The following is a 21,923-nucleotide window of genomic DNA, read 5'->3' on the forward strand; positions in this document are numbered from 1 at the left end:
CACATCATACATATTATGATTTGGGACATTGTGACTTTCTAGGCACACTTAAAGTGAATTAAAATGAAAGTAATTATTCTCTGTTTTCTTTCAGGCTCCGCAGATATAAAGTCCTAGGGAGTAGCAGTTCCGACTCAGACCTTTTCTCCCGCCTGGCCCAAATTCTTCAAAATGGATCTCAGAAACCCCGGAGCACTACTCAGTGCAAGAGTCCAGGATCCCCTCACAACCCAAAAACACCACCCAAGAGTCCAGTTGTCCCTCGCAGGAGTCCCAGTGCCTCTCCTCGAAGCTCTTCCTTGCCTCGCACATCCAGTTCCTCACCATCTAGGGCTGGACGGCCCCATCATGACCAGAGGAGTTCATCCCCGCATCTGGGGAGAAGCAAGTCACCTCCCAGCCACTCAGGATCTTCCTCCTCCAGGAGGTCCTGCCAACAGGAGCACTGCAAACCCAGTAAGAATGGCCTGAAAGGATCCAGCAGCCTCCACCACCACTCGGCCAGCACTAAAGCCCCCCCAGGGAAGAGTAAGTCAGCCAGTAAACTCAGCAGATAGGAGCTGGGCTGCATCTCTGTGAAAGGTGTGAGATCTTCCTCCTAAATCTGATACATGTGTGTCCCTGTACTGTCTATTTAAAAAAATCAGTGTTGATCTTGTCTTGCAAAAGAAAGTAACACGATAAAATATTTATAAGAAGATATATGATAAGAAATTACCTAAGATAGGCAGCAAGCAGATCAGGAATCAATGTCTTTGCATAGGAAGGGGCAAGCCAGCAAAATCCAAGGGGGTGAAACTGGCTAAATGAACTCTCATTTCTTATCTGCCTTCAAAACAAAAATGTTGAAGGTAGGGGGTGGATTGGAATTTTAAGGGTTTTAGCCTACTTTTTTTTAAGGCTCTACTAAAAGGTTATATAGCAAAAGTGAAACTTCTTACTTTAATATTTGCTTTCCAAACTTCCCAACCTCGGAGAGTCAGAATTGCTCCGATATTAGAATATGTAAGAAGTGTGTTGCTGGGGAGCCAGTGCTCGTATACATTTGGCTTGTGTGTTTATCTGGTGTATTGAGAGTTCACACCTTTACTTTGCCTCATTCCTAGTACCCTCCCTGGATTTCACATTTTTTAAAGTTAGTGTTTGTCACCTGATCCAATCTCTCTTATTTTGACAATACATTCTAACGTGCTTTTGGCAGCACGTGCTGAGAATTTCAAATCCAATTACTTTTCTAAATCCCCTAATATTTCTCTTTGGAGCAACAGTTAACTCAGTATATTTTTATTGTGAAAAATAACTGATGAAACTTAGGTAAAGGAAGGAAAAGTCTAAATAGAACTACTTTGCAGGCTTCAGTGCTTTAGGGAGAGGGACAGAGTGTGGAGTAATACCCTTCAAGACAGAAGAACCCTCTTTCCACTGTTAGTTCCCTCCTTGTGGAAGGAAAACTGACCAGAGTAGACCTTGCTTCCTTAAATCTTCTAGGTACCAACTATTTCTACTATCAACCTCCAAGACAATACCAGGGAAGTACATTGCTGTGGAATGTGACTTTATGCTTTTAGAGCTTTAGAAAGAAAAATAGGAAGAAATTAGGTATGTTGAGGCTTAAAATTCTCAAACTTTGTATTTTATACATTTAGGCAATAAGGAATGAGTATCTGAGAAAATAAATTTAGGCGCAATATTTCTTTTAAGATTTTATTACCTGCTTCACCTGTGCTTTAGTTTGACTATTTGGGCTTCTTGACCTGATTTCCATGTAATCTTAATTTATAAAGCTGTAAGGAGGATCATATTTGTTCTGATCTCACTCTTCTGCTAAGAGGAATCAGTAAAAGTTAAATTATACTAGATTTTTTAAATGAGTTCTTTTATACTAACAGTTTTTGTGTTGTAAAGACCTTATTAAGGTCAGGTAAATTGGTCTGCTTGCTGTTGAAATTTGCCTTCTAGCAAACATCTGTGCTTTGTCTTTGACCTTGTGTTTGCTGCCAAACCTAATACAGTTGAATTGGAAAACAGAAAAAAAGAAAGATATTTCCTCACCAAGTGAACATATTCTAATGCTGCATCAAAGCTGCCCTGAAGCTGCACTGAACTTATCTTGTTCTCTTTATCTGTGTTGAGCTTTTTGAAAAAAAAAAAACAAAAACAAAAACTCAAAACACTTTTGAGGCATATACGGTCTCCCATAAGAAATATAGCATAGTGTGGAATCTTATTTTCTCTCCGGTTTCAAGACTACAGAGGAATGCAATAGATAAGACATATTTGCTGTTTAACTAAAGCGACTGTAATATTGGAAGACCAATCCTTCTGTATTATATTGTATAATAGTTGCTATAACACTACTTGCATGTCTTCATGGTAAATTATATAAATATTTATAAATATATAGAGAAACATATGCTTATATAAACTCATTCTTTCTCATTCTCCATTTGTAATTTCAAGATCACAGATGGTAAAATTACTTTTTATTGTGTGCCTCGTGTACACTTGGGCCTTGTCTATCTTCATTTTCTGAAAATACGTTCTTGGCATGTGACACAACATTCTTTTTGCCTTCCTTGTGAATAATGCAAAGGTTGGCAGTCTTTAACAAGCCAAGATAGGTTATTTAATTTTCATTTTTAAAAGATTTTAATAGGGGAAAAAATTACTAGGACTCGCTTGTTAATACTGGTTCAAAGATTTGTCATGTTAATTACATAATTCTGTCCTTATGGTTAGAGTGGATAAACTGGGATGATAATCATGGGTCTGACATAAATTGATTTTAAAAAAATATCTGTTACAAATTACCATTCTGCTTTCCTCTTTTCACCTCACTTGGGGAGGTGGGCGGTGGGAAGTAATCTACAATTAAGAAATTATCTTTTTCCTGTTTTATTAGCTAAATTGTGCTAAAAGTAGCCAGCTTTAAATCCTGAGCCCTCTAATCAGAAATGTGCTCATGGTAACTACTTGAAAAGCTGATGAGGCTGCAAACTGTAGTATGTGTGCTATTTTATTCTTATTGGCATTTCTCTGCTAGAAGTCAAAACTGACAGTGATGGCAACGTGGCAACTGAATGTTTCCTCTCTTTTTTGGTTCCTTCCATTTTTCTCCCAGCTTTTCCACTGTGTTGCCCCCCTTTTCTAAATGGCACTGACAAACTCAAGATCCAGAGAGAAACAGCCTTGTTGTGTAAGAATATTTTATTTTTCATGTAGAGAAAAGAGTTAACCAAAGATATTTCTGCTCTGATACTTTCAAAAGAAGACAGATTAATTATATCTCATGTATTAATAGATACACTTAAGAGGACTATCTTGTATAGAGACTTACTCTATGGTTTTTAAAAGCAGTTTGTTTTTTTAGATTTTAGATGTCTTGGGCTAAAAAGAGATGTTGGCAGCCCTGAGCAAAGCACTTTTGGCACAAGGATTTTTGTTTTTGTTTTATTTTAGAGTATGATACAGAAAATGAGTTGGGTTTTGTTGTTGTTAGTTAGTTCTTTTTAATTTATTTTTAACTTTTTTAGTGATGGCATATTTCAGATTTCAGTGACAAACATAGATCATCCAACTGATTTTAAACCAGTTTGGTTATTCTACCTAAGGTGAGGGACATGGCTGTCAATTAAAGTCAAGCCAAACTATATTAAGAGTAGTATGGGGCAGAAGTTAAAATTATCTTTTGAAAACCAGGTGCCTCCTAGTTTCTCCTTTCACAACAAAATGGCTAGTTACCTAGTCACACTTGCCCTTACCCTCCCTTGTCTAGTCTTTGGAGTTACTTGGGTGGAGCGGAAGATGGAATTGGCAACAGTTCAGTCCCTTTAGGTAGCATTATTCCTAAATTATGCTGCCAAATCTCCAGGGTGTAGATTGTTTGAAATGTTAAAATTCCACATAGCAGTCTTTTGCACAGCTTAAAGGCATTTAACTTTAATGTGTAGTGAACAAAGAATGAAAATTGGGTCATATCAAATTTAACTTTAAAGCACAGATTATAAACATTTTCGAATGTTAAGTCTTAAGTAGGCACTCTTATTCTCAACTTGGTGTGCAAGCTAGCCTTGCTGACAGTGGCATAGTTACATTTACTGTTTTTTAAGTTGCATGTTGTGGAGTGAATGCTTTTTTGGTTTTGGGGGGTTTTCTTGAGTTAACAAGTTAATCAAGTTCTAAATTAGTGGCAAAATGGTAATTGAGACCCACTGTTGTCATTATCGACTCCATATTGATTGCTTTAAATACTTAACAAATCTCAGCTGCTCACTAATCCAGCGGACTAGGGTGCAGTATCTGTTTCGCTCTTAGCCACTATGGGAATTTGAAGTTCTTCTGTAATCATCAGAGATTCCTTCCAGGCCACAGATTTTCATGTGAATGTTTGTATGGTTATATTCAATTGACAAGGAAAAGTGTTGGTGCATGTTTTATAAACCCAGACACAGACAGTTAAAACGATAACTAGTTTTTCTATATCCAGTAGCTTTGAATTAAAAACATTATGCTTTTTCCCTGAAGAGCAGAGGATTCTTTGTTCTAGGAACTACATTCTTAATCTAACATTAGGAATTGGTGATAGGAGAAACAGGATCCAGAATTCAGAATTTAGTGTCTTAGGGCAAAAAATGCATCTTACTCTGGCTATTTGAAAATACATTTATTTGTAGATAAGTCTAGATTTAGTCTTAAAAATCAAAATTTTCACATTTTAAAACTTTTCATTCCTTGATATCTATCAAAACGTGTCATATGTTAGGGAACCATTTCTTATGTTCATGTGTTTTGGAATTAAGTTATTTGCGTTCATTGTTTTAAAATCTGCCCATTTCTGTTTATATGTATTTACCACAGATGTGTTGGGACTTTGCCTAAAGGGAGAGATATTTCAGCACCTGTATCACTGAGGAGATAGAACGGTTGGTGACAACTGTATAGTTTTGAGTTTGGTTCTGTAGACAGTTTATTTGCAGAATAGTTATTTATCTGTGTTCTAATATAAAAAGTATTATGGCATGGATTACGGCATGTAACCACTATGGTAGTCTTCACATGTCAATATTTACCCAAGTTCAGAAATCACAGGTGCATATTTAGACCTTAACTTAGAGAAGGGAACCAGAAGCAGTTCCAGTCCTCAGACCATATGGAAAGATGTAGTACATTGAAAACCCCAGGTGGTTGTTAGGACATCCCACTTCCCTGTCCTCATCCAATAGAACTCTGGTATATACTTCAAGGATGTGGGAGTAGTGTGGAAACATATCATTGGATATTCTCAAGAGTTTGGCTGTCCCTCTGGAAATATGAGAAATTTAAGCCAGTTAGACTCAGGAGCCTGCAGAATCTGTTGCCAACATTGCTAGGGAGAACTGCAGGAGATAAATGGGGAATTCCTATAGTTCTTAGGTAACTCCAGGACATGGGACAAGGATCTCCCTATTCATTTTAAGGAGAATTGGATGCTGCACATCTCAAATCCCTGGCTGGACATGAAGTGATGATATTAAAGTCTTGACCCATCAGTACATTTTCTAATTCAGTTGTGAATACCTGCTCCAACTTTTAAAACATAAGCTTGATGTTTACTCCCCTTAAGCAAGTTTGGAAAATTGCTTGATGTGATACACAATCTCAAGACACTGAATAGCCAAGCCGAAACCTTTACTCAGTAATGATTTGAATATTTCCTTAGATTTTGCTGGATCCTTGGTCTTAAGGAGACATGTAAAGGATGTGAAGCCTTTTTCTTCATTGCCCTGTGGAACTTTAACAAGATCTGCCTCTTTAATTGAAGTGACAGATACGGGCACAGTATGTATCACTGATGATACTGACATATCTCTCAGATACCCTGGGCCAAGGGTTCTGGGTTCCTTGACCTAGAGAATAGGATTCAGTGAGGCAGACCTTTGAGCCCACGTGACTATAGAATTTGCTGATGATACAATTTTACACACTAACGATAGGAAATTTTATCTATCTTTTCAGTAGTTTAATATTGTCTCATATTGTGTACATAAGTGTTCACTCACCCTGTTAAAAACACTAGGTAGACCAAATTTTTATATAGACTACCCTTGCCATATGTTGCTTTTTTTTCCCTCTTAAAATATACAGTTTAAATCCTTAAAAATTCATGCACGGCACTTCACCATACCTGGGGTCTGTCTGGGTGTTCTTCTCTCATCCACAAGGGATAAACAAACCTACCAGAGCTTGAATGTGATTTATTTTAGGGATCAACCCAGGGAAGGGGAAGCCCTTGGGATTTTTTTCTTTTTAAACTATTCACCAGTTAGGTAAGTTAGTTCACTAAGGTAAAAAGCATTCAGAGATACAAAGATAGGAAGCTAAAGGAAATGTAACACTGTGCCACTTGGGGCTCTGAAATTGGATTGGATGAACTGAGTAAAGAAAATAACAGATGACCCAGGCTTGAGCTCCCTCATTTCTCATGCACAGTTCATGGTCCCCCCCCTTCTGACTCCTTTCCTAAAATAACCAAGTGCTGAATTTCACTGGGCCATTTACATACAAGTTCACAGCTTTTAGGAAAAAAGAGGGAGTTGGGAAACACCTAGCTTTGAATGAGATATAATTCTTGAAAGTTCTGAACTATTGGCAGCTCTTAAATCAGATGGAACCACAAACCAGAAGAATTCTCTCTTGTCGAGCAAGACCAGTAAGTTAGAGTAATTTAACAATTTCATAGTTTTCTCCCTTTCTTCTCCTCTTCATGAAATCAGAGTGATGAGAATTGCTCTTTGAAATACCTTCAAAGGTATTGTATCCATTTCCCTTCCAAGCAGCCCTCTTTATGCATTTTTGCTCAGGCAACCAAGGACATAGAGTATTGCCAGAAACATGGAGTGCTTTTGTATAGGCCATCTGTACATAAAAGTGTAATTATTTATTTAATTTTCCCATTTGTATCATATTAAAGCTTTGTACAGTGTTTTAAGTTCTGTTTTAAAATTATTTTGTATTTTATTTTTATAATCTAGTAATAAAATATTCATTCCGCATGCAAACTCTAGTTCTATTTGTGTGGTGGTTTGGATTTCAAAGGTGGGAAATATTATTTTTCTGATAAAGTATTGAATGCACCAGAGGTTACAAGATCAACAGGGAGTAGAAAGTGTTCTATAAATGCAGTACCGCATCCAGAAGTGACCTAGAAAAAGAAGCACTGGACTGAATAGAAACTAGGCGTTCACAATCCCTGCAGATAAAAACCAGGGGTTCTTTTTCCTTCTCTGTAGGAAATGTCCCTGTAGCACTGGAGTGATTTCTGCTTCCCACCATTCTCTCCTTTCCACCTTCCTTTGAACCAGGGGAACTCTCAGGAGGCATTCACATGGGCACTGCTTCACCCTTCCTGATTTGGTCTGGCCTGGAATGTTAGTGCCATTTGTTTTTCTCTGCCTGGTTCCCTGTCTTGATTTCTCAGTGAGCAGCAACATCCAAAGAGGTGACTGATGTTTTTCGAAATAAGAGAAATTAAGAAATAACTCAAGCTCCCAGAAGCTAATTATGTATATGCCTGTTAACTTCTCAACTGCAAAGTAGCTCACATATTAACCTTGTGTAATGTATAAGGGATACAGACTAGGCTATTCTATGTGCAGGATGGGCGGAGGCACTTTAAGGGTTGTGGGCTGAGGATACTAAAAAGCCCCCCTGCAAGAATTCTGTCTTAAAGTCTTAAATCATCAATCAGTTGATGGTGAGTGGGGAAAACCATTGGTACCGCATGGGCAGGAGACTCAGCTTTTGAGAAAGGATAAAGTTAGCTTAACTTCATTTTGACCTTGCCTAACTTCTTTAGGGTGGTGACGATTGAACCTAGAAAGACTCTTGAAAGAAAAGAATGTGCTTATCGTAGAAAATATAGGCATCTTCTCTGGAGAATCGTTCACCTTTACCGTCCGGCCGCTCTCCCGGGCCCTTGGTTTCCCCGCCGCGTCCCCGAGTCCCGGCAGGTCGCCTTCGGGCCAGAGCTGCCGGGGCCGGGCCTCACCGATAGTGGTGCGCTGCACTTGGGGGACCACCGTACCTCTTGTCGGGAACCGCGGACCCATCCGCGGCCTTGAGCCAAAGCCTGTGCGGAGCCTCAGCCTGCTGAAGCGCCGCTGCCGCCGGCCCAGGTCCTGGTCTCGGTCCCGCCCTAGTCCCGCCCCACCGCCCTGGTCCCGCCCTCTACACCCCGCGGCCCAACGGTCGCCCCGCCCCCCGGGCGCCCGTGGCGCGCCGGCGCCTGCGCCTGCGCAATCGCCTCCGAGCGCCTGCACCGGGATGGCGGCCGTTTTGGAGTCGTTGCTGCGAGAGGAGCTGTCGGTCGCAGCCGCTGTGCGGTGGATCACGCGCAGCGCCCAGAGTTCGGAGGTAACAGCGCCGACACGCCCCCAGACTGGCCCGAATCTCCTTCCCGCGGGAGGTACCACCCCTCTCGTTCTCTTCCTCTAGGGTGCCTGGCTGTCAGCCCGGGCCGAGTGCGCTCCAGCTAGGGGCCGCTACCCCCGGCCGCCCACCCCTCTCAGCGCGTCCTGCGGCCCCGGCTGCTTGCGGCCCCGGGCTGGCAGCTGACCCTCTCGCCCTTCGCTGCTTCTCCCTCAGGATGACCCCGGGGAGGCGGCCGCGCTGATCTCACTTCGGCCGCTGCGGAAGGAATTCGTGCCATTCCTGCTGAACTTCCTGAGGGAACAGAGCAGCCGCGTCCTCCCGCAGGGCCCCCCAACCCCCGCCAAGGCCTCGGGGTCCTCGGCAGCCTTGCCAGGGAGACCCGGGGGCCCGCCGCGGGGCGGCCGCGGGGCGCGCAGCCAGCTCTTCCCTCCGACCGAGCCTTCGAGCCCCACCGCCGCTGAGGCCCCTTCGGCCCGCCGTGGGGGCAGGAGGCGGGGCCCGGGGCCGGCCCGTGAGCGAGGAGGCCGCGGCCCCGGGGCCCTGGAGGAGGGGGTCAGCGGGGAGAGCCTGCCCTGGGCCGGGAGCCGGAGGCCCAAGAGCTCTGGCAGCCCCGGCAGCCCCAGCCTCGCGCGCTCTGATCCGCCAAACCTCAGCAACCTGGAGGAATTCCCTCCCGTAGGCTCGGTTCCCCCCGACTCTGCAGGGTGAGAATCAGCCCTTAACCGGGAGATGGGTGGCACGAAGGCTCTACTAGGGGAGTTAATAAACTAAGGCTGGGTGCTCTGTAGTAAAGCGTGGTAATGGCTAGAAGGTTGGGGATGAGATAACTATAGTGGTGAGGGGCATTTTGCAGGGGGTCCAGGCTGTTGTGGTGGAGGTGGTGGTCGAGGGGGAGATGCTTGAAGAAAGGAATATCAGAAAAACCTGTGGCTACTCCTCAGCAGGACCAAGCCTTCACGCAGGATCAACCCAACTCCGGTGAGCGAAGAGCGGTCACTCTCCAAGCCCAAGACTTGCTTCACCTCACCCCCAATCAACTCTGTCCCCAGTTCCCAACCCTCAGTCCTGGACACTAGCCCTTGGGGCCATAGCCTTTCCCCAGGGTGCAGAAGTCTGCAAGAGGAGCGGGAGATGCTCAGGAAGGAGCGGTATGGCCTTGCTGCTCCCTGGGATGTCAGCTGCCTCTGTGGGGGATTGGCAGGGCTTTTCTCTGTGATTGATTTGTCCCCTGGGAACCCTGGGTCTGTTTCCTGGTCTGTGGATGTCTCTTTGAGGAACCTGAGTATAGCTGTGGAGAGGAAGGCAGGCTGACTATACATGACATTTCTTTCCCCATAGCTCTAAGCTGCTGCAGCAATCACCTGCTCCCGCCTGTCCCACCCCAGAATCAGGATGTCCTCACCCCAGCCGGACAGGAAACCTCACAGCTGAACCCGCTGACCCTGCCAGAGTATCCTCCCGCGAGCGTCTGGAGCTGGTAGCCCTTGTCTACTCTTCATGCATTGCAGGTGAGTGAGAGCAAAGGGCCCTGAAATGGAGATACTTGTAGAACCACAGGTTAAAAAAATTGATAAAGCATGTAGGACTGAGCCTTGGTTCTGAATGATGTTCAATACCCTGGAGTTTCTTTTCTTATCTAGAAAACCTGGTACCAAACCTCTTCTTGGAGCTTTTCTTCGTCCTTCAGCTCCTTACCGCCCGGAGGATGGTGGCTGCCAAGGACAGTGACCTTGAACCAAATCCAGGAGCCGTAGGTTGGTGAACAAGCCTCTTTTTGAGAAATGGGGTCTGGAAATGAAATCATTCTTAGCCAACAACTTGGTACTGTCCTTCTAGATTCCCTGGAAAGCCCTCTGTTCCAGAGTGTCCATGATTGTGTCTTCTTTGCAGTGCAGGTTTTGGAGCATCAGTTTCAGTGAGTTTCCCCAGCAGAGGCATTTGAGCCTTATTCCCATCGTCCACTTGGTTCTCTTGTTACTTGGGGTACATGCTTGTGCTTAACACAGGTGTGGTGTGACCCTGGACCTTTTCCTACACGTAACCTTCAATTTTGTGTCAAGGCTATGAATTTAGCCCTTGAAAGAATCAAACTGCCCCCAGTGGTCTTGGTAGCTGACCTTTGGGTTTATCTAATGTTTCTGCCCTGCTCTCTTGTTCGCTGCTCCATTAGGTCTCTCTTATTTCCTTCCCCTTTGCCTCCATCTTTAATCCTTTGCCCGTGACTTTTCTTCATGTACCTGCTCCATGCTCCAGGTAACACGCTGTGTGGTGTGCAGGTGCCAGCTTCCTATTTTCAGTCTGTCCCATTCTTGGTCATTTGTGCTCTTGTCCCTGTAGCGTTCTTTCCCACCTGGACAAAGGGACCTTGAAGCTGTTGGCTGAGAATGAACGGCTACTGTGCTTCTCACCAGTTCTGCAAGGCCACCTGCGAGCTGCCTACGAGGGCAGTGTTGCCAAGGTAGTGACCCCATCTTAGACATCTACTAGCCTGGACCTGACCCTTTCTGGTCTCATAACTCAGGCAGCCCAGCTCACATCACTGTAGTGTCATTTGCACTGGAATGGGGATGAAGTTTTCTGAGCATGAACTCTGCCAGCTTCAGTCCCTAATTGTCACTGCCATGTTTTAGGTCTCTCTGGCGATGCCACCTTCTGCACAAGCTGTCTCCTTTCAGCCAGAAACTGACAATCGTGCCAACTTCTCCAGTGATCGAGCCTTTCATACTTTTAAAAAACAGAGGTGATAAGAAAAGGGAACTTTGGGGGAAGGGGATGAAGCAGGATTTTCTCTGGGATAGGCAGTCTGTGTCATTTTCATAGAAACTAGGAGTTTGACACTAACAGGTGGTAGTTTAGCACTACCAGGCCCTTCCTGGCAAACATCATAAGGGCCACTTAGCCTCATTCTGTTCATGCCCATGGACTTGAACTTCTGACCTTAGCAGCCTTCTCGCAGGTGTATGACTCTAGTCACTGGGTTCTCAGACGAGAGTGCCAGATCACCTTTAACTGCCCATAGAAGTATGTGAAGCATGTGGTGTACTGCTACCGGGTCTGTAGCCTTATCACATAGAGAACCCTGGAGAGGATAAGGAACGGGGCTGTGGATAGTCCTGTCCTCAGTTCTTCTGAGCTAGGGAAGGCACTCCTGAGAATGAGTTAGGCCAGCTGTGCTTCAGTTGATCGGACATTCTTATGTGTCTGTCAGGGATGTGTTTTATGAGGTGCTTCGAGAGTGGGAAGATCGCCATGAAGAGCCTGGCTGGGATTTTGAGAAGGGCTTGGGCAGCAGGATCAGGTACGTGCTCATACACCGGTCACCTTGTCTTTCTTGCTTCCAGCAGTGAGCAGCTTAGTGGTGCTTGGGTAGCTGATTGAAGGAAGGCTTTGTCCTTCCCGGGCAAAGCTGTTTTCTTCTATCCTCCTTAATCTCTTCAGTTACTGCCATCTCTGCCTCTACTCAAAAGCGATTTGTCGGGCTTCCCTGGTGGCGCAGTGGTTGAGAGTCCGCCTGCCGATGCAGGGGACACGGGTTCGTGCCCTGGTCTGGGAAGATCCCACATGCCGTGGAGCGGCTGGGCCCGTGAGCCATGGCCGCTGAGCCTGCGCGTCCGGAGCCTGTGCTCCGCAACGGGAGAGGCCACAGCAGTGAGAGGCCCGCGTACCGCAAAAAAAAAAAAAAAAAGCGATTTGTTTCTCCAGCTCCTTCCACTCAGAAATCACTCATACTTGCTCTGTGATTGCAAATGCTTAAAAAGTGGAATGCTCTTATCTCAGGTTGCTTGAGTTTTGGCCCAAGTTTTAGACCCTTTCCGACCTCCATTTTCTCCATCATCTCATTTGACAATACAGATAACTTTGCATAGCTAGATAACTAGGATACAGAAAGAATATTCTCTTGTCCACGTTGGTTGTGAAGCTCACTGGCATTCAGTGTAGACTGAAGATGAGAGGGGTGGTATTATTTCATGTTTGGTTAAGTGTATCTCTAGCTTTGAGGGGCCTTGGGGCTGAGGAGAGTGTCCCTTACCTTTTCCCATAGCCTTGTGCCAGCCAGCTCTGGCAGAGGTCTGCTCAAGCCCCTGGTAAAGGGCTGAAAGGCCCAAGGGTTGGCTTGTTCTCTCAGATCTTTCTCTCCCTCTTCCTCCTTCCATCACACTCCATCCCTGCCTCTTATTCCTCAGAGCCATGATGAGTCAACTCTCTGCAGCCTGCAGCCACAGCCATTTTGTTCGACTTTTCCAAAAACAACTTCTCCAGGTAATAGCCCTAGCGGGAGACTGATTAATCTACAGTGGACAGTATGTATTACAGGCAGCCAAGTAATGGCTGGCACTTTGGGATAGGGCAGGCAAGCAGGCAGGTCCTTGGCTGGAGATTGAACAAGAGTTCTGTTCTTTGGGTGGTGGTTGAAACTCAGGAAGCCAGCTCGAGGAGGCGGAGCGCTCTCTCCCATGCCCTGCACCTCCTGCCTCCCCGGGCCTCCTCAGACACCCGGCTCTCCTGGCCTTCCTTCAGCACCTCACTACTTTCTTGCCCTTGATTTGTGCTGTGGTAGAAAGAGCACAGGGTTAGGACTCAGGTCTGGTTTCAAATCCTAGCTCTTGTGACCCTAGGCAGATGTTGAATCTTACAGGTTCCGTTTCTTCACCTATAAAAATAAGAATATAATCCAGACCTCAAAAAACATATCTATGGCACATGACACAGGGTTCATCGCTTCCTCCTCATTTTGTTCAGTCCTTCTTTCCAGAAAAACTCACTGGTTTTTTGATTTCTCTCTTCCTCCCCCTGCCCCAGATGTGTCAGAGTCCTGGTGGTGCTGGGGGCACTGTCTTGGGCGAGGCTCCAGATGTGTTAAATATGCTTGGAGCTGACAAGCTGGGGCGGTTGCGGCGCCTGCAGGAACGGCTTGTGGCCCCTCAGAGCAGTGGAGGGCCCTGCCCACCCCCCACCTTCCCAGGCTGTCAGGGCTTCTTCAGGGACTTCATCTTGAGTGCCAGCAGGTAAAGGCCTCCTGTCTTGCAGAGAGTGGGGGCAGAGGCCAGAAGAGGTTTGTGTTCACAGAAGGGCAGCGTTTTCTCTCCTTTGTCTGGAATATAACAGGGTGGGACTGGGTGTTGCCTGGGCTCCTTCTAATTCACACTTCCTGCCTCCATTTCCCTTCTCATTCTTTCACCCATAACCTCATTGGCCTCCTCTGTCTACCCTGCTGAGCCTTTCTATCTGGAGTACCTCTTCTCTATTCTGGTCCTTCCTACACTTCTTCCAGTACCTTTATTTCCCCCTCCTCTTCATAGCTTCCAGTTTAATCAGCATCTCATGGATAGCCTGAGTTTGAAGATCCGGGAGCTCAACAGCCTTGCCCTGCCTCAGCCTGAGCCCAGTGATGAAGACGGGGAATCAGACGTGGACTGGCAGGTTAGAAAGCAGAGGGAGATGATGGGGTTCTGACCTAGGGGGGAAAGGATATTTTCAAGAAGAAATCTGTAACAGATCTGGTTTTTTGTTTTTTTTAAGATTTTTTTTGATGTGGACCATTTCTAAAGTCTATATTGAATTTGTTACAATATTGCTTGTGTTTTATGTTTTGGTTTTTTGGCTGTGAGACATGCGGGATCTTAGCTCCCCGACCAGGGATCGAACCTGCACCCCCTGCATTGAAAGGCGGAGTCTCAACCACTGGACCACCAGAGAAGTCCCACAGATTTGGTTTTGTTCTAGAAGCCTTATGCTTGGGACCTTTTCCTTCTTGATGCCCTGCAGGGTGAACGGAGGCAGTTTGCTGTGGTGCTGCTCAGCCTGAGGCTTCTGGCTAAATTCCTGGGCTTTGTGGCTTTCCTGCCATACCGGGGGCCCGAACCACCCCCGACCCGTGAGCTCCAGGACACCATTCTGGCCCTGAGGAGCCAGGTGATTGGGGGCTCTGGTAAGAAGGGAGCTGGGAGGAGCTTCAAGGCAATGGCGTTAGAAGGCTTCCCCCAGCCCCTGGGACTGACCCACCCACTGACTGACACTGGCCCTGCCAGGTGCCCCCGGTCCTGGATGTGCGGGCTCTGCTGCAGCAGGGGCTGCGGGCCCGGCGAGCAGTGCTCACGGTGCCCTGGCTGGTGGAGTTCCTTTCCCTGGCTGACCACATCGTCCCCATGCTGGACTATTACCGCAGTGTCTTCACTCTCCTGCTGCACCTGCATCGGTGAGTAGAGAGAGAGCAGGCTTGAGAAAAGGGTGCAGGGAGAACATTGCTGAGGCTGCCATTTATGAAGAGGGTCAAGCAGCCTGTGCTTCCTGTGTGGTACCGTAGCCGTAACTGACCCTCAGGGAAGAGGCCAGGCCTTGATCCACAAGGAAAGACAGTGGGCAGTTATTGAATATTTGCACTTTGATTGGCCCTTTTCTGTTCCTACTGTGGCCCAGCTCAGAAGGGAGTACAGATCTGGGTGGGGTGATGAGACCTGGTTTCTTGTACAACAGCAGTCCCTTTTAGGTCTGTTTTTGAGAAGTACCTTCCCAGTGATAGCTTTCTGTTACTGTATTCCATTTCTCTCTTTGCACAGACTCCATTCACACCCTCATTTACATTTTAGGAGCTTGGTCTTGTCAAAGGAGAATGAAGGGGAGATGTGTTTCCTGAACAAGCTGCTGCTGCTGGCTGTCCTGGGCTGGCTTTTCCAGGTTGGTGGAGTGAGGGTCCAGGTTGGAGAAGGGGGTGACTACTGTGGCTGAAGACAGGGAAAGGGAGAATGTATGAGTCTGAACAAGGTTGGGGCCAGAAGGTGAAGGTTCAGAGGAGGGGTAGGGATTGCCATAGTTTCAGAGGAAGGTGGCTTTGAACCTGGTGTCTAAACCCTGGAACCATGAGGTAGGAGGTGTGACGAATCTCTGAAGTGCTGACTTGCACTGCCCTAATCTCTTGCCAGATTCCTACAGTCCCTGAGGACCTGTTCTTTCTGGAAGAGGATCAGTTGGATGCCTTTGAGGTGGACACAGTAGCTTCAGAGCATGGCTTGGTGAGTGTTGGGGTCAAGCCAGAGCCATGGGAAGCAAGAGTAAAAGGAGGCAGGCTGCCCGGTAGGGCCCAGCAGGAGACAAGCCAGAATAGAGACTGAAGTCTTTTATATAAGACTTTTATGTTTCTGGCACACTGGGGAGGAAGGGAAGCCTGCCTTCCCAACACTGGCCTGTTCTCTCCCCCAGGACAGCATGCCTGTGGTGGACCAGCACCTGCTCTACACTTGCTGCCCCTATATTGGTGAGGATACTGGTCTCCCCTCAGAGGGTCTTTGGTCCTTGGCCTGTCCCTTCATGAGTACCCAAAAGGCACCCTGTGGGCGCAGCGCCCCAATACATTGTTCTGTTCTTAGGTGCTCCCTGGTGCCTCAGTCTTTCTATTCCCTAAATGCTTAAAAGTCAAGATGCTGGGGAGGGTGGGACAGTTCTGGAACTTAAACACTTGGGCTTCTCTGATGCAGGAGAGCTCCGCAAACTGCTCGCCTCCTGGGTATCAGGAAGCAGTGGACGGAGTGGGGGCTTCGTCAGGAAAATCACCCCCACCACCACCACCACCGGCCTGGGAGCCCAGCCTCCCCGGACCACCCAAGGGCTGCAGGTAGGGGGCAGGGCGGAGGCGGGGGCCCGCGCAGTGGAGAAGGGAAAGCGGGCCCTTCACTGCCCTGCCCCCTCCTCCCAACAGGCACAGCTGGCTCAAGCCTTTTTCCACAACCAGCCACCCTCCCTGCGCAGGACCGTGGAGTTCGTGGCAGAGAGAATCGGCTCGAACTGTGTCAAGCATATCAAGTGAGGATGAGTTGGGATTGGGAATGGAGGTGTTGAGGGTCCCCAGTCTCATTTCCTTACAATTCTCCCCTTTATAGCACCTTGTTGCCAAACTGAGGAAAGTCAGCTGAGGGGCGACGGGGGAGCGGGTGATAGAGGACAAGGGCCAGGTGGGACGGGGGGAGGCTAAAATTGCTGACGTTCTTTCAAGTTAGTTCTGACCAGGTTGCAGCAGGTTGAAGTTGCAGCCCCTTTCTGATTCACCCTTTCCAACTACCTCAAAACCTTGCTGTTCCTACTGCAGGGCCACGCTGGTGGCAGATCTGGTGCGCCAGGCAGAGTCGCTTCTTCAAGAGCAGCTGGTGACGCAGGGACAGGAAGGGGGAGATCCAGCCCAACTGTTGGAGATCTTGTGTTCCCGGCTGTGCCCTCACGGGGCCCAGGCATTGACCCAGGGGCGGGAGTAAGACGCCAGTCTGTTTGAATCCTCTCATCTCCACTCTCCTCTTAGTTTTACTTTCCTGTCCCTTTTTCCTCTTTTATACTCATCCTTTATTGGTCCTCTCCCCACCCTGCTTTTTTTGTGTTTTTGCCTGCTCTGTAGGCTCTTATCTTGGTTTTTAGAGGTTTTAGGGCCCAGAGTCCAGAGCTGAATTGGAAGGGCATCTGGGGTGGGGCCGGAGGGCTGAGGGTGCCTTCCCCTGAGGCAGAGCCCTTCCAGCTCGGGCAACTGTTGCACTTGGGGCGTTTCCTATAGTGGGCCAGGCTGATGCATCTAGATATCACTGACCTCTGTCTCCTTTCAGGTTCTGCCAAAAGAAGAGCCCTGGTGCCGTGAGGGCATTGCTCCCTGAGGAGACCCCGGCAGCTGTACGTAGGAAGGAGTCCTGGGGTTAGCGGGCTGGGCGGTTGGTGGTGGGAGAGGAGTGCTGCGGGGTTGTATGTGTGAGGCTTCTGGTGGCAGGTGGGTCACTCCTGGACTTGGGTATTCGTCATTGTCCTAACTTGCCCCTGACTCAGAACTTCTGTGTCACAGGTTCTGAGCAGTGCAGAGAACATTGCTGTGGGGCTTGCAACAGAGAAAGCCTGTGCTTGGTTGTCAGCCAATGTCACAGGTAAGGTCCAGGGAGGGGGAGTGGCTGACCAAGTTTTTCAAAAGTGGACTGGCAGGAAGTTGGAGGCCATGTGGGGGAGATAGGACTCAGAGCCAGCTGGTAACAGGGAAGGGCATGGGTTGGCATGGTGAGCCTGTGCAGGGCTGCTTTGATGACCCCTTTTCTGTCCTCCCTCTGACTTGCAGCACTGATCAGAAGGGAGGTGAAAGCGGCTGTGAGTCGCATGCTTCGAGCCCAGGGTCCTGAGCCAGCTGCCCGGGGGGAGCGGAGGGGCTGCTCCCGTGCCTGTGAGCACCATGCTCCCCTCCCCTCCCACCTCATCTCCGAGATAAAAGTACACAGCTCCCTACTCCCTTCGGCTCCCCTCCTCCCTCTCCCTGCTCTTTTCCTAGTCTCCCTCCTCTCTACCTCAACTCTAGTATTTGTGTGGCAGCTTTCTGTGTTGTGCATTTTGTTACTGAATGGGATTAGGTAGGGCAGAGCTGAATTGAACGGTTTTCGTAACTGCTGTTCTCTGACTTCTGTACTTGAATCACCCAAAAGGGTGAAAGGGAAAGGGGTAGATGTGAAAATTGTTGACTGAGTACACGTTACACAGATGATGATGGCAGTGGGGTAGGGAGTGGCTGTCCAGTGCAGTAGGAAGTCTCTAAGGAACAGTCATCGCAGTATTGGGATATGGTTTCAGAAGTGTTCTCCTATGTGGGAGGTGATGCTTGTTTAGTTACAGGCAATAAGAATAATCTATCAATGCTCTTAATTTGATAAAAAAAATTTTTTGGTACTGTCTAGAGCAGGAGTCAGCTGACAACCTGTGGGCCAAATCCAGCCTGCTGCTTGTTTTCGTAAATAAAGTTTTATTGGAACACAGCCATGCTTGTTCATTTACGAATTGTTGGGCTGCTTTTGTCCTCCAGCAGCAGAATTGAGTGATGGGGGCAGAGTCCTAAACTAGTGACCCAGATCTGGGGTAGTAGTGTGAGAATAAAGATTTGGAATAGGGACTAAAAAGGAATGACTAAAGGGCTTCCCTGGTGGCACAGTGGTTGAGAGTCCACCTGCCGATGCAGGGGACACGGGTTCGTGCCCCGGTCCGGGAAGATCCCACATGCCGCGGAGCGGCTGGGCCCGTGAGCCATGGCCGCTGAGCCTGCGCGTCCAGAGCCTGTGCTTCGCGGCGGGAGAGGCCACAACAGTGAGAGACCCACGTACCGAAAAAAAAAAAAAAAAGACTAAAATTAGAAGAGTAAGAGGGAGAAGAAAACTCTCAGCAGCCATTAGCTACTGGTTTTCAACATGCAGAGGATTTCTGTACTGAAACCTCGACTCTCCTGAGAAGATGAACAGAGAATCATGAGGGACAGAAAATAGTACGACATGTACACGACAGGACAGTTCCCTTGCATGCTTTCAGAATAAGATGCTGTCTGGGAATTGGCTAGGTATGACTGTCCCAAGATGAGTGCCATCTCTTGAGCTCTCTGGCAGCGCGTTATCCCTTGGCTTACCTGCTCCATCTGTTCGTTTGTTGTCCACTTGGTTGCTTCTCCCAGCTGTGCTGTCCTGCTCAAGCCCCAAGTCTAAGGGCACCTTTGCCCATTACTTCACCCCAGGGCCCTGTCTTCCTTTTCCTTCTGCCTCTTTCCACTGGCTGATCCCCACCCCAAGCCACATTCTCTGTGGCCTCCTTGTGGCCCTGGCCTGGCATGAAGCCTTACTCTGCTTCCACCCCTCTCTGCAGGATGTGCTCTCTTTGGCCGTGGGGCCCCGGGACTCTGAGGAGGGAGTTTCCCCAGAGCATCTGGAGCAGCTTCTAGGCCAGCTGGGCCAGATGCTGCGGTGTCGCCAGGTGAGACACGGCAAGATGCTCTTCTTATGTATCCTTGTCCAGCGTGTAATAATCAGAGCCGCATTGGCTTGGGGCTGCTGCTCTAAGGATGGTGCTAATGTCCAAGGTCTCCCCGTTTTTCCCCCAGTTCCTGTGCCCACCTGCTGAGCAGCATCTGGCAAAGTGCTCTGTGGAGTTAGCATCCCTCGTTGGTATGGCTCCTTTTTATCACATCACTCTCTTGCCGGATCCCCCAGTTCTCAGGGTGGGGTACAAGCAAGATTAGAAAACAGCTTTTTTCTACTGTGTCCTCCCAGGGCCACGTGACCCTGCCTCCATTTCTTAGAGCTTGGCATTCCTCTCTCCCCATAGTTGCAGATCAAATTCCTGTCCTAGGGCCCCCGGCACAGCAGCAGCTGGAGAGAGGGCAGGCTCGAAGGCTCCTGCTCATGCTGGTTTCCCTGTGGAAGGAGGACTTCCAAGTGCCGGTTCCGCTGCAGCTGCTGCTGAGGCCAAGAAACGTGGGGCTTCTGGCAGCCGCTCGGCCGAGGGAGGTGAGCCAGAGAGGTGGGGGGAGGGGGGCAAGTGGGCTTCTGAGAAGCCTCTGCAGTCGTGTTACTCCTACCATCCCCACCCCAAATGTTATTAGCTGGTTTAGTCCCCCTTTGCTGAGGCTGTGCTTATCTTTTCTTCCGTGCTCAGACTCCCTTAGTCTCATCTCGTCTCCGCCTCCTCCCTCAGCAGCTCTGCCCTTTGTATCAAGGTCACTGTGCAGTCCTCCTAGCCACCCTGACCTCTTCCTCTGTGTGTGTTGCAGTGGGACCTGCTGCTCTTCTTGCTCCGGGAGCTGGTAGAGAAAGGTCTGATGGGACGGATGGAGATAGAGGCCTGCCTAGGCAGCCTCCATGAGGCCCAGTGGCCAAGGGTAAGGAGTCCTCGTCTCCTTCTACCTGGATAGAGAACAGGTGTCAGATGTCCCTTTTATCCTGAAAGGGGGCAAGTGGTGGGGCCTGGCATTCTTAGGATCTTCCCAAAGCTCAGTGGGTTTTGTCAGATTTCTTGAGGACCACCCTGAAATGAAGTGGCTGCTCTGGGGGTCCTCTTTCACATTTAGGTATCTATTGTATGAAGGACTGTGTCCACGGAGGAAGGCAAGCTGGAAGGGGCAGATAGTTTATGGCATAGCGAGTGTGCGGTTTGTGGGGTTTTTTTTTGGCCATGCCACACGGCTGGTAGGATCTTAGTTCCACAACCAGGGATGGAACCTGGGCCCCAGCAGTGAAAGCGCCGAGTCCTAACCACTGGACCACCAGGGAATTCCCAAGTGTGGGTTTTTAAAATCAGAATAACCTGGATTTTAATCTCAGCTAGTCCTTAATGTTACTGTGATTTGGGACAAAGTAATTTTAGTTTCTTCATTCATAAAATGGGAATAATTTAGATCTCCTGGGGTTCTTCAAGATGAAATAATGTGCATATTAAGTACTCATTAGTGGTTCTGAGCTTCCCATTAGAGTTCACTCTCCCTGCTGGAACTTGAGCATCCTAGAGTACTAATGGGACAAGGTTTCCAAGTCCATTTCCAGGTAGAAGGCAGTTGGGAAAAAACAAAATAGGTTGTCTGGTTAGCTAGGGCTTGATATTTGGGATTGATTTTTAGTAAAAAGGGTGAATTGAACAATCTAGAACTGTGTCTGCCTTTTCTGTCATCTTTCTGCTTATTCCAGGATTTTTCTGAAGAATTAGCAACACTGTTCAACCTGTTTCTAACTGAACCCCATGTGCCACAACCTCAGCTAAGAGCTTGTGAGCTGGTGCAGCCAAACCGGGGGACTGTGCTGGCCCAGAGCTAGGGCTGGGAAGCGGCCCTACCTTGGGCATCTCGCCAGAGCGCTGGAACCCAGCCTGACTGTGCCTCAGGAGGAGGCCCCAGAGCCACCCCAAGTGCCCACCCTGACCCTTGCTGGTGTGGAAGTAGCTCAGTCTGTCATCAGGCTTCCTGCTCACATGTGAAGGAAGAGAGTGGCAGCCTGGCATCCCCGTGACTGTGGGCTCACCATCCCAAGTCCTAAAGGAAGCAGGAGGGGGTCACCCGATTCAGGATTATGGTGGAAGAACCTAGAGACTCCAGTCCTGGAGAAGAAGAGTTGGCATTTATTATGAAATGATGTGTGGGGGCTTGTCGGCACAAGATTCAAGCCCCACTTGCTGCTGTCCCAGCATCTCTTAGAGCTTTGTGGTTTGGGAAATCATGACTGACAGAGGGAAGTGACTTCTGCTTAACTTGTGAGTAAAGTTAAACATGAATCTTGGGAGTCTACGTCTTACCACCAGGAGCTGGACTGCCATCTCCTTAAAAACGTACAACAAATGTGGGGCTCGCCCAACAGAAACCTGCCTTTACCTTGCACCCCACCTGCCTTCAGTCCCGTGCAGGTAGTAACTTTTGACTCTAGCTCCATCCAGGGGCCAAGCACGGGCAGAACATTAGAGTTTTTTAAAATAAACTGTTTTCTTTACCAAGGGCTTCATGTCTAGTTATTTTCACCTTACTCGTCCCTGTAGAAGGCTGCAAAGTCTCAGGTGGGCTTGGAGGTGGGCATTGACAGGGTAGAGCTGTCCCATTGGTTGGCCACTTAGCAATGCCTAAATATTCCATCATGTGAGACCCTGCAGGCCAGAGAGCCTGGGGCCCTTGTTAAGCCACTGCCAACAGTATTGACTTCATTCAACTCCTTTAAAGGTTTAGGATGTGTGAAGTTTCTACTCACCAGATACTGCCCACTTGTGATGCT

General features: G+C 48.1%; 2 protein-coding genes across 7 annotated transcripts in view; both read left to right on the forward strand.

Annotated features, from left to right (window-relative positions):
• The window catches only part of TTBK2 (tau tubulin kinase 2), a 145,662-nt gene extending 137,548 nt beyond the window's left edge, over positions 1-8,114 (forward strand). For 2 of the 3 annotated variants that reach the window (XM_022587320.2, XM_089907329.1), the window contains one exon: positions 95-8,108. In XM_022587320.2, coding sequence (XP_022443028.1) covers positions 95-557 — 463 coding nt within the window. In that variant the 3' untranslated portion in view covers positions 558-8,108. Of the gene's footprint in view, positions 1-94 lie in introns of all 3 variants that reach the window. The other variant, XM_089907330.1, reaches the window with a different exon arrangement.
• A 170-nt stretch (positions 8,115-8,284) lies between these two features.
• Positions 8,285-21,654, forward strand: CDAN1 (codanin 1). Of its 4 annotated transcripts, none has more exons than XM_022587341.2 (28): positions 8,286-8,391; positions 8,623-9,113; positions 9,351-9,557; positions 9,748-9,917; positions 10,050-10,163; positions 10,246-10,324; positions 10,747-10,867; positions 11,040-11,149; positions 11,618-11,707; positions 12,594-12,669; positions 13,210-13,415; positions 13,710-13,830; positions 14,176-14,322; positions 14,439-14,605; positions 14,997-15,084; positions 15,330-15,419; positions 15,607-15,661; positions 15,882-16,018; positions 16,103-16,206; positions 16,490-16,648; positions 16,992-17,055; positions 17,222-17,300; positions 17,486-17,634; positions 19,042-19,149; positions 19,277-19,340; positions 19,501-19,682; positions 19,946-20,053; positions 20,856-21,654. In XM_022587341.2, the coding sequence occupies exons 1-28, from the start codon at positions 8,302-8,304 to the stop codon at positions 20,979-20,981; spliced, it is 3,702 nt and encodes a 1,233-aa protein (XP_022443049.1). In that variant the 5' UTR covers positions 8,286-8,301; the 3' UTR covers positions 20,982-21,654. The 4 variants fall into 4 exon arrangements, with proteins under 4 accessions (XP_022443051.1, XP_022443049.1, XP_022443048.1 ...); XM_022587340.2 differs by having other exon boundaries at positions 9,354-9,557; XM_022587342.3 differs by lacking the exons at positions 8,286-8,391; positions 8,623-9,113 and having other exon boundaries at positions 9,127-9,387.
• Positions 21,655-21,923: the final 269 nt, after the last annotated feature.

This window comes from Delphinapterus leucas, chromosome 2 (assembly GCF_059928025.1).
Source record: "Delphinapterus leucas isolate spDelLeu-1000000601 "Yukka" chromosome 2, BTC_Dleu_Yukka2, whole genome shotgun sequence".
In the NCBI taxonomy this organism is placed as follows: Eukaryota; Metazoa; Chordata; class Mammalia; order Artiodactyla; family Monodontidae; genus Delphinapterus; species Delphinapterus leucas.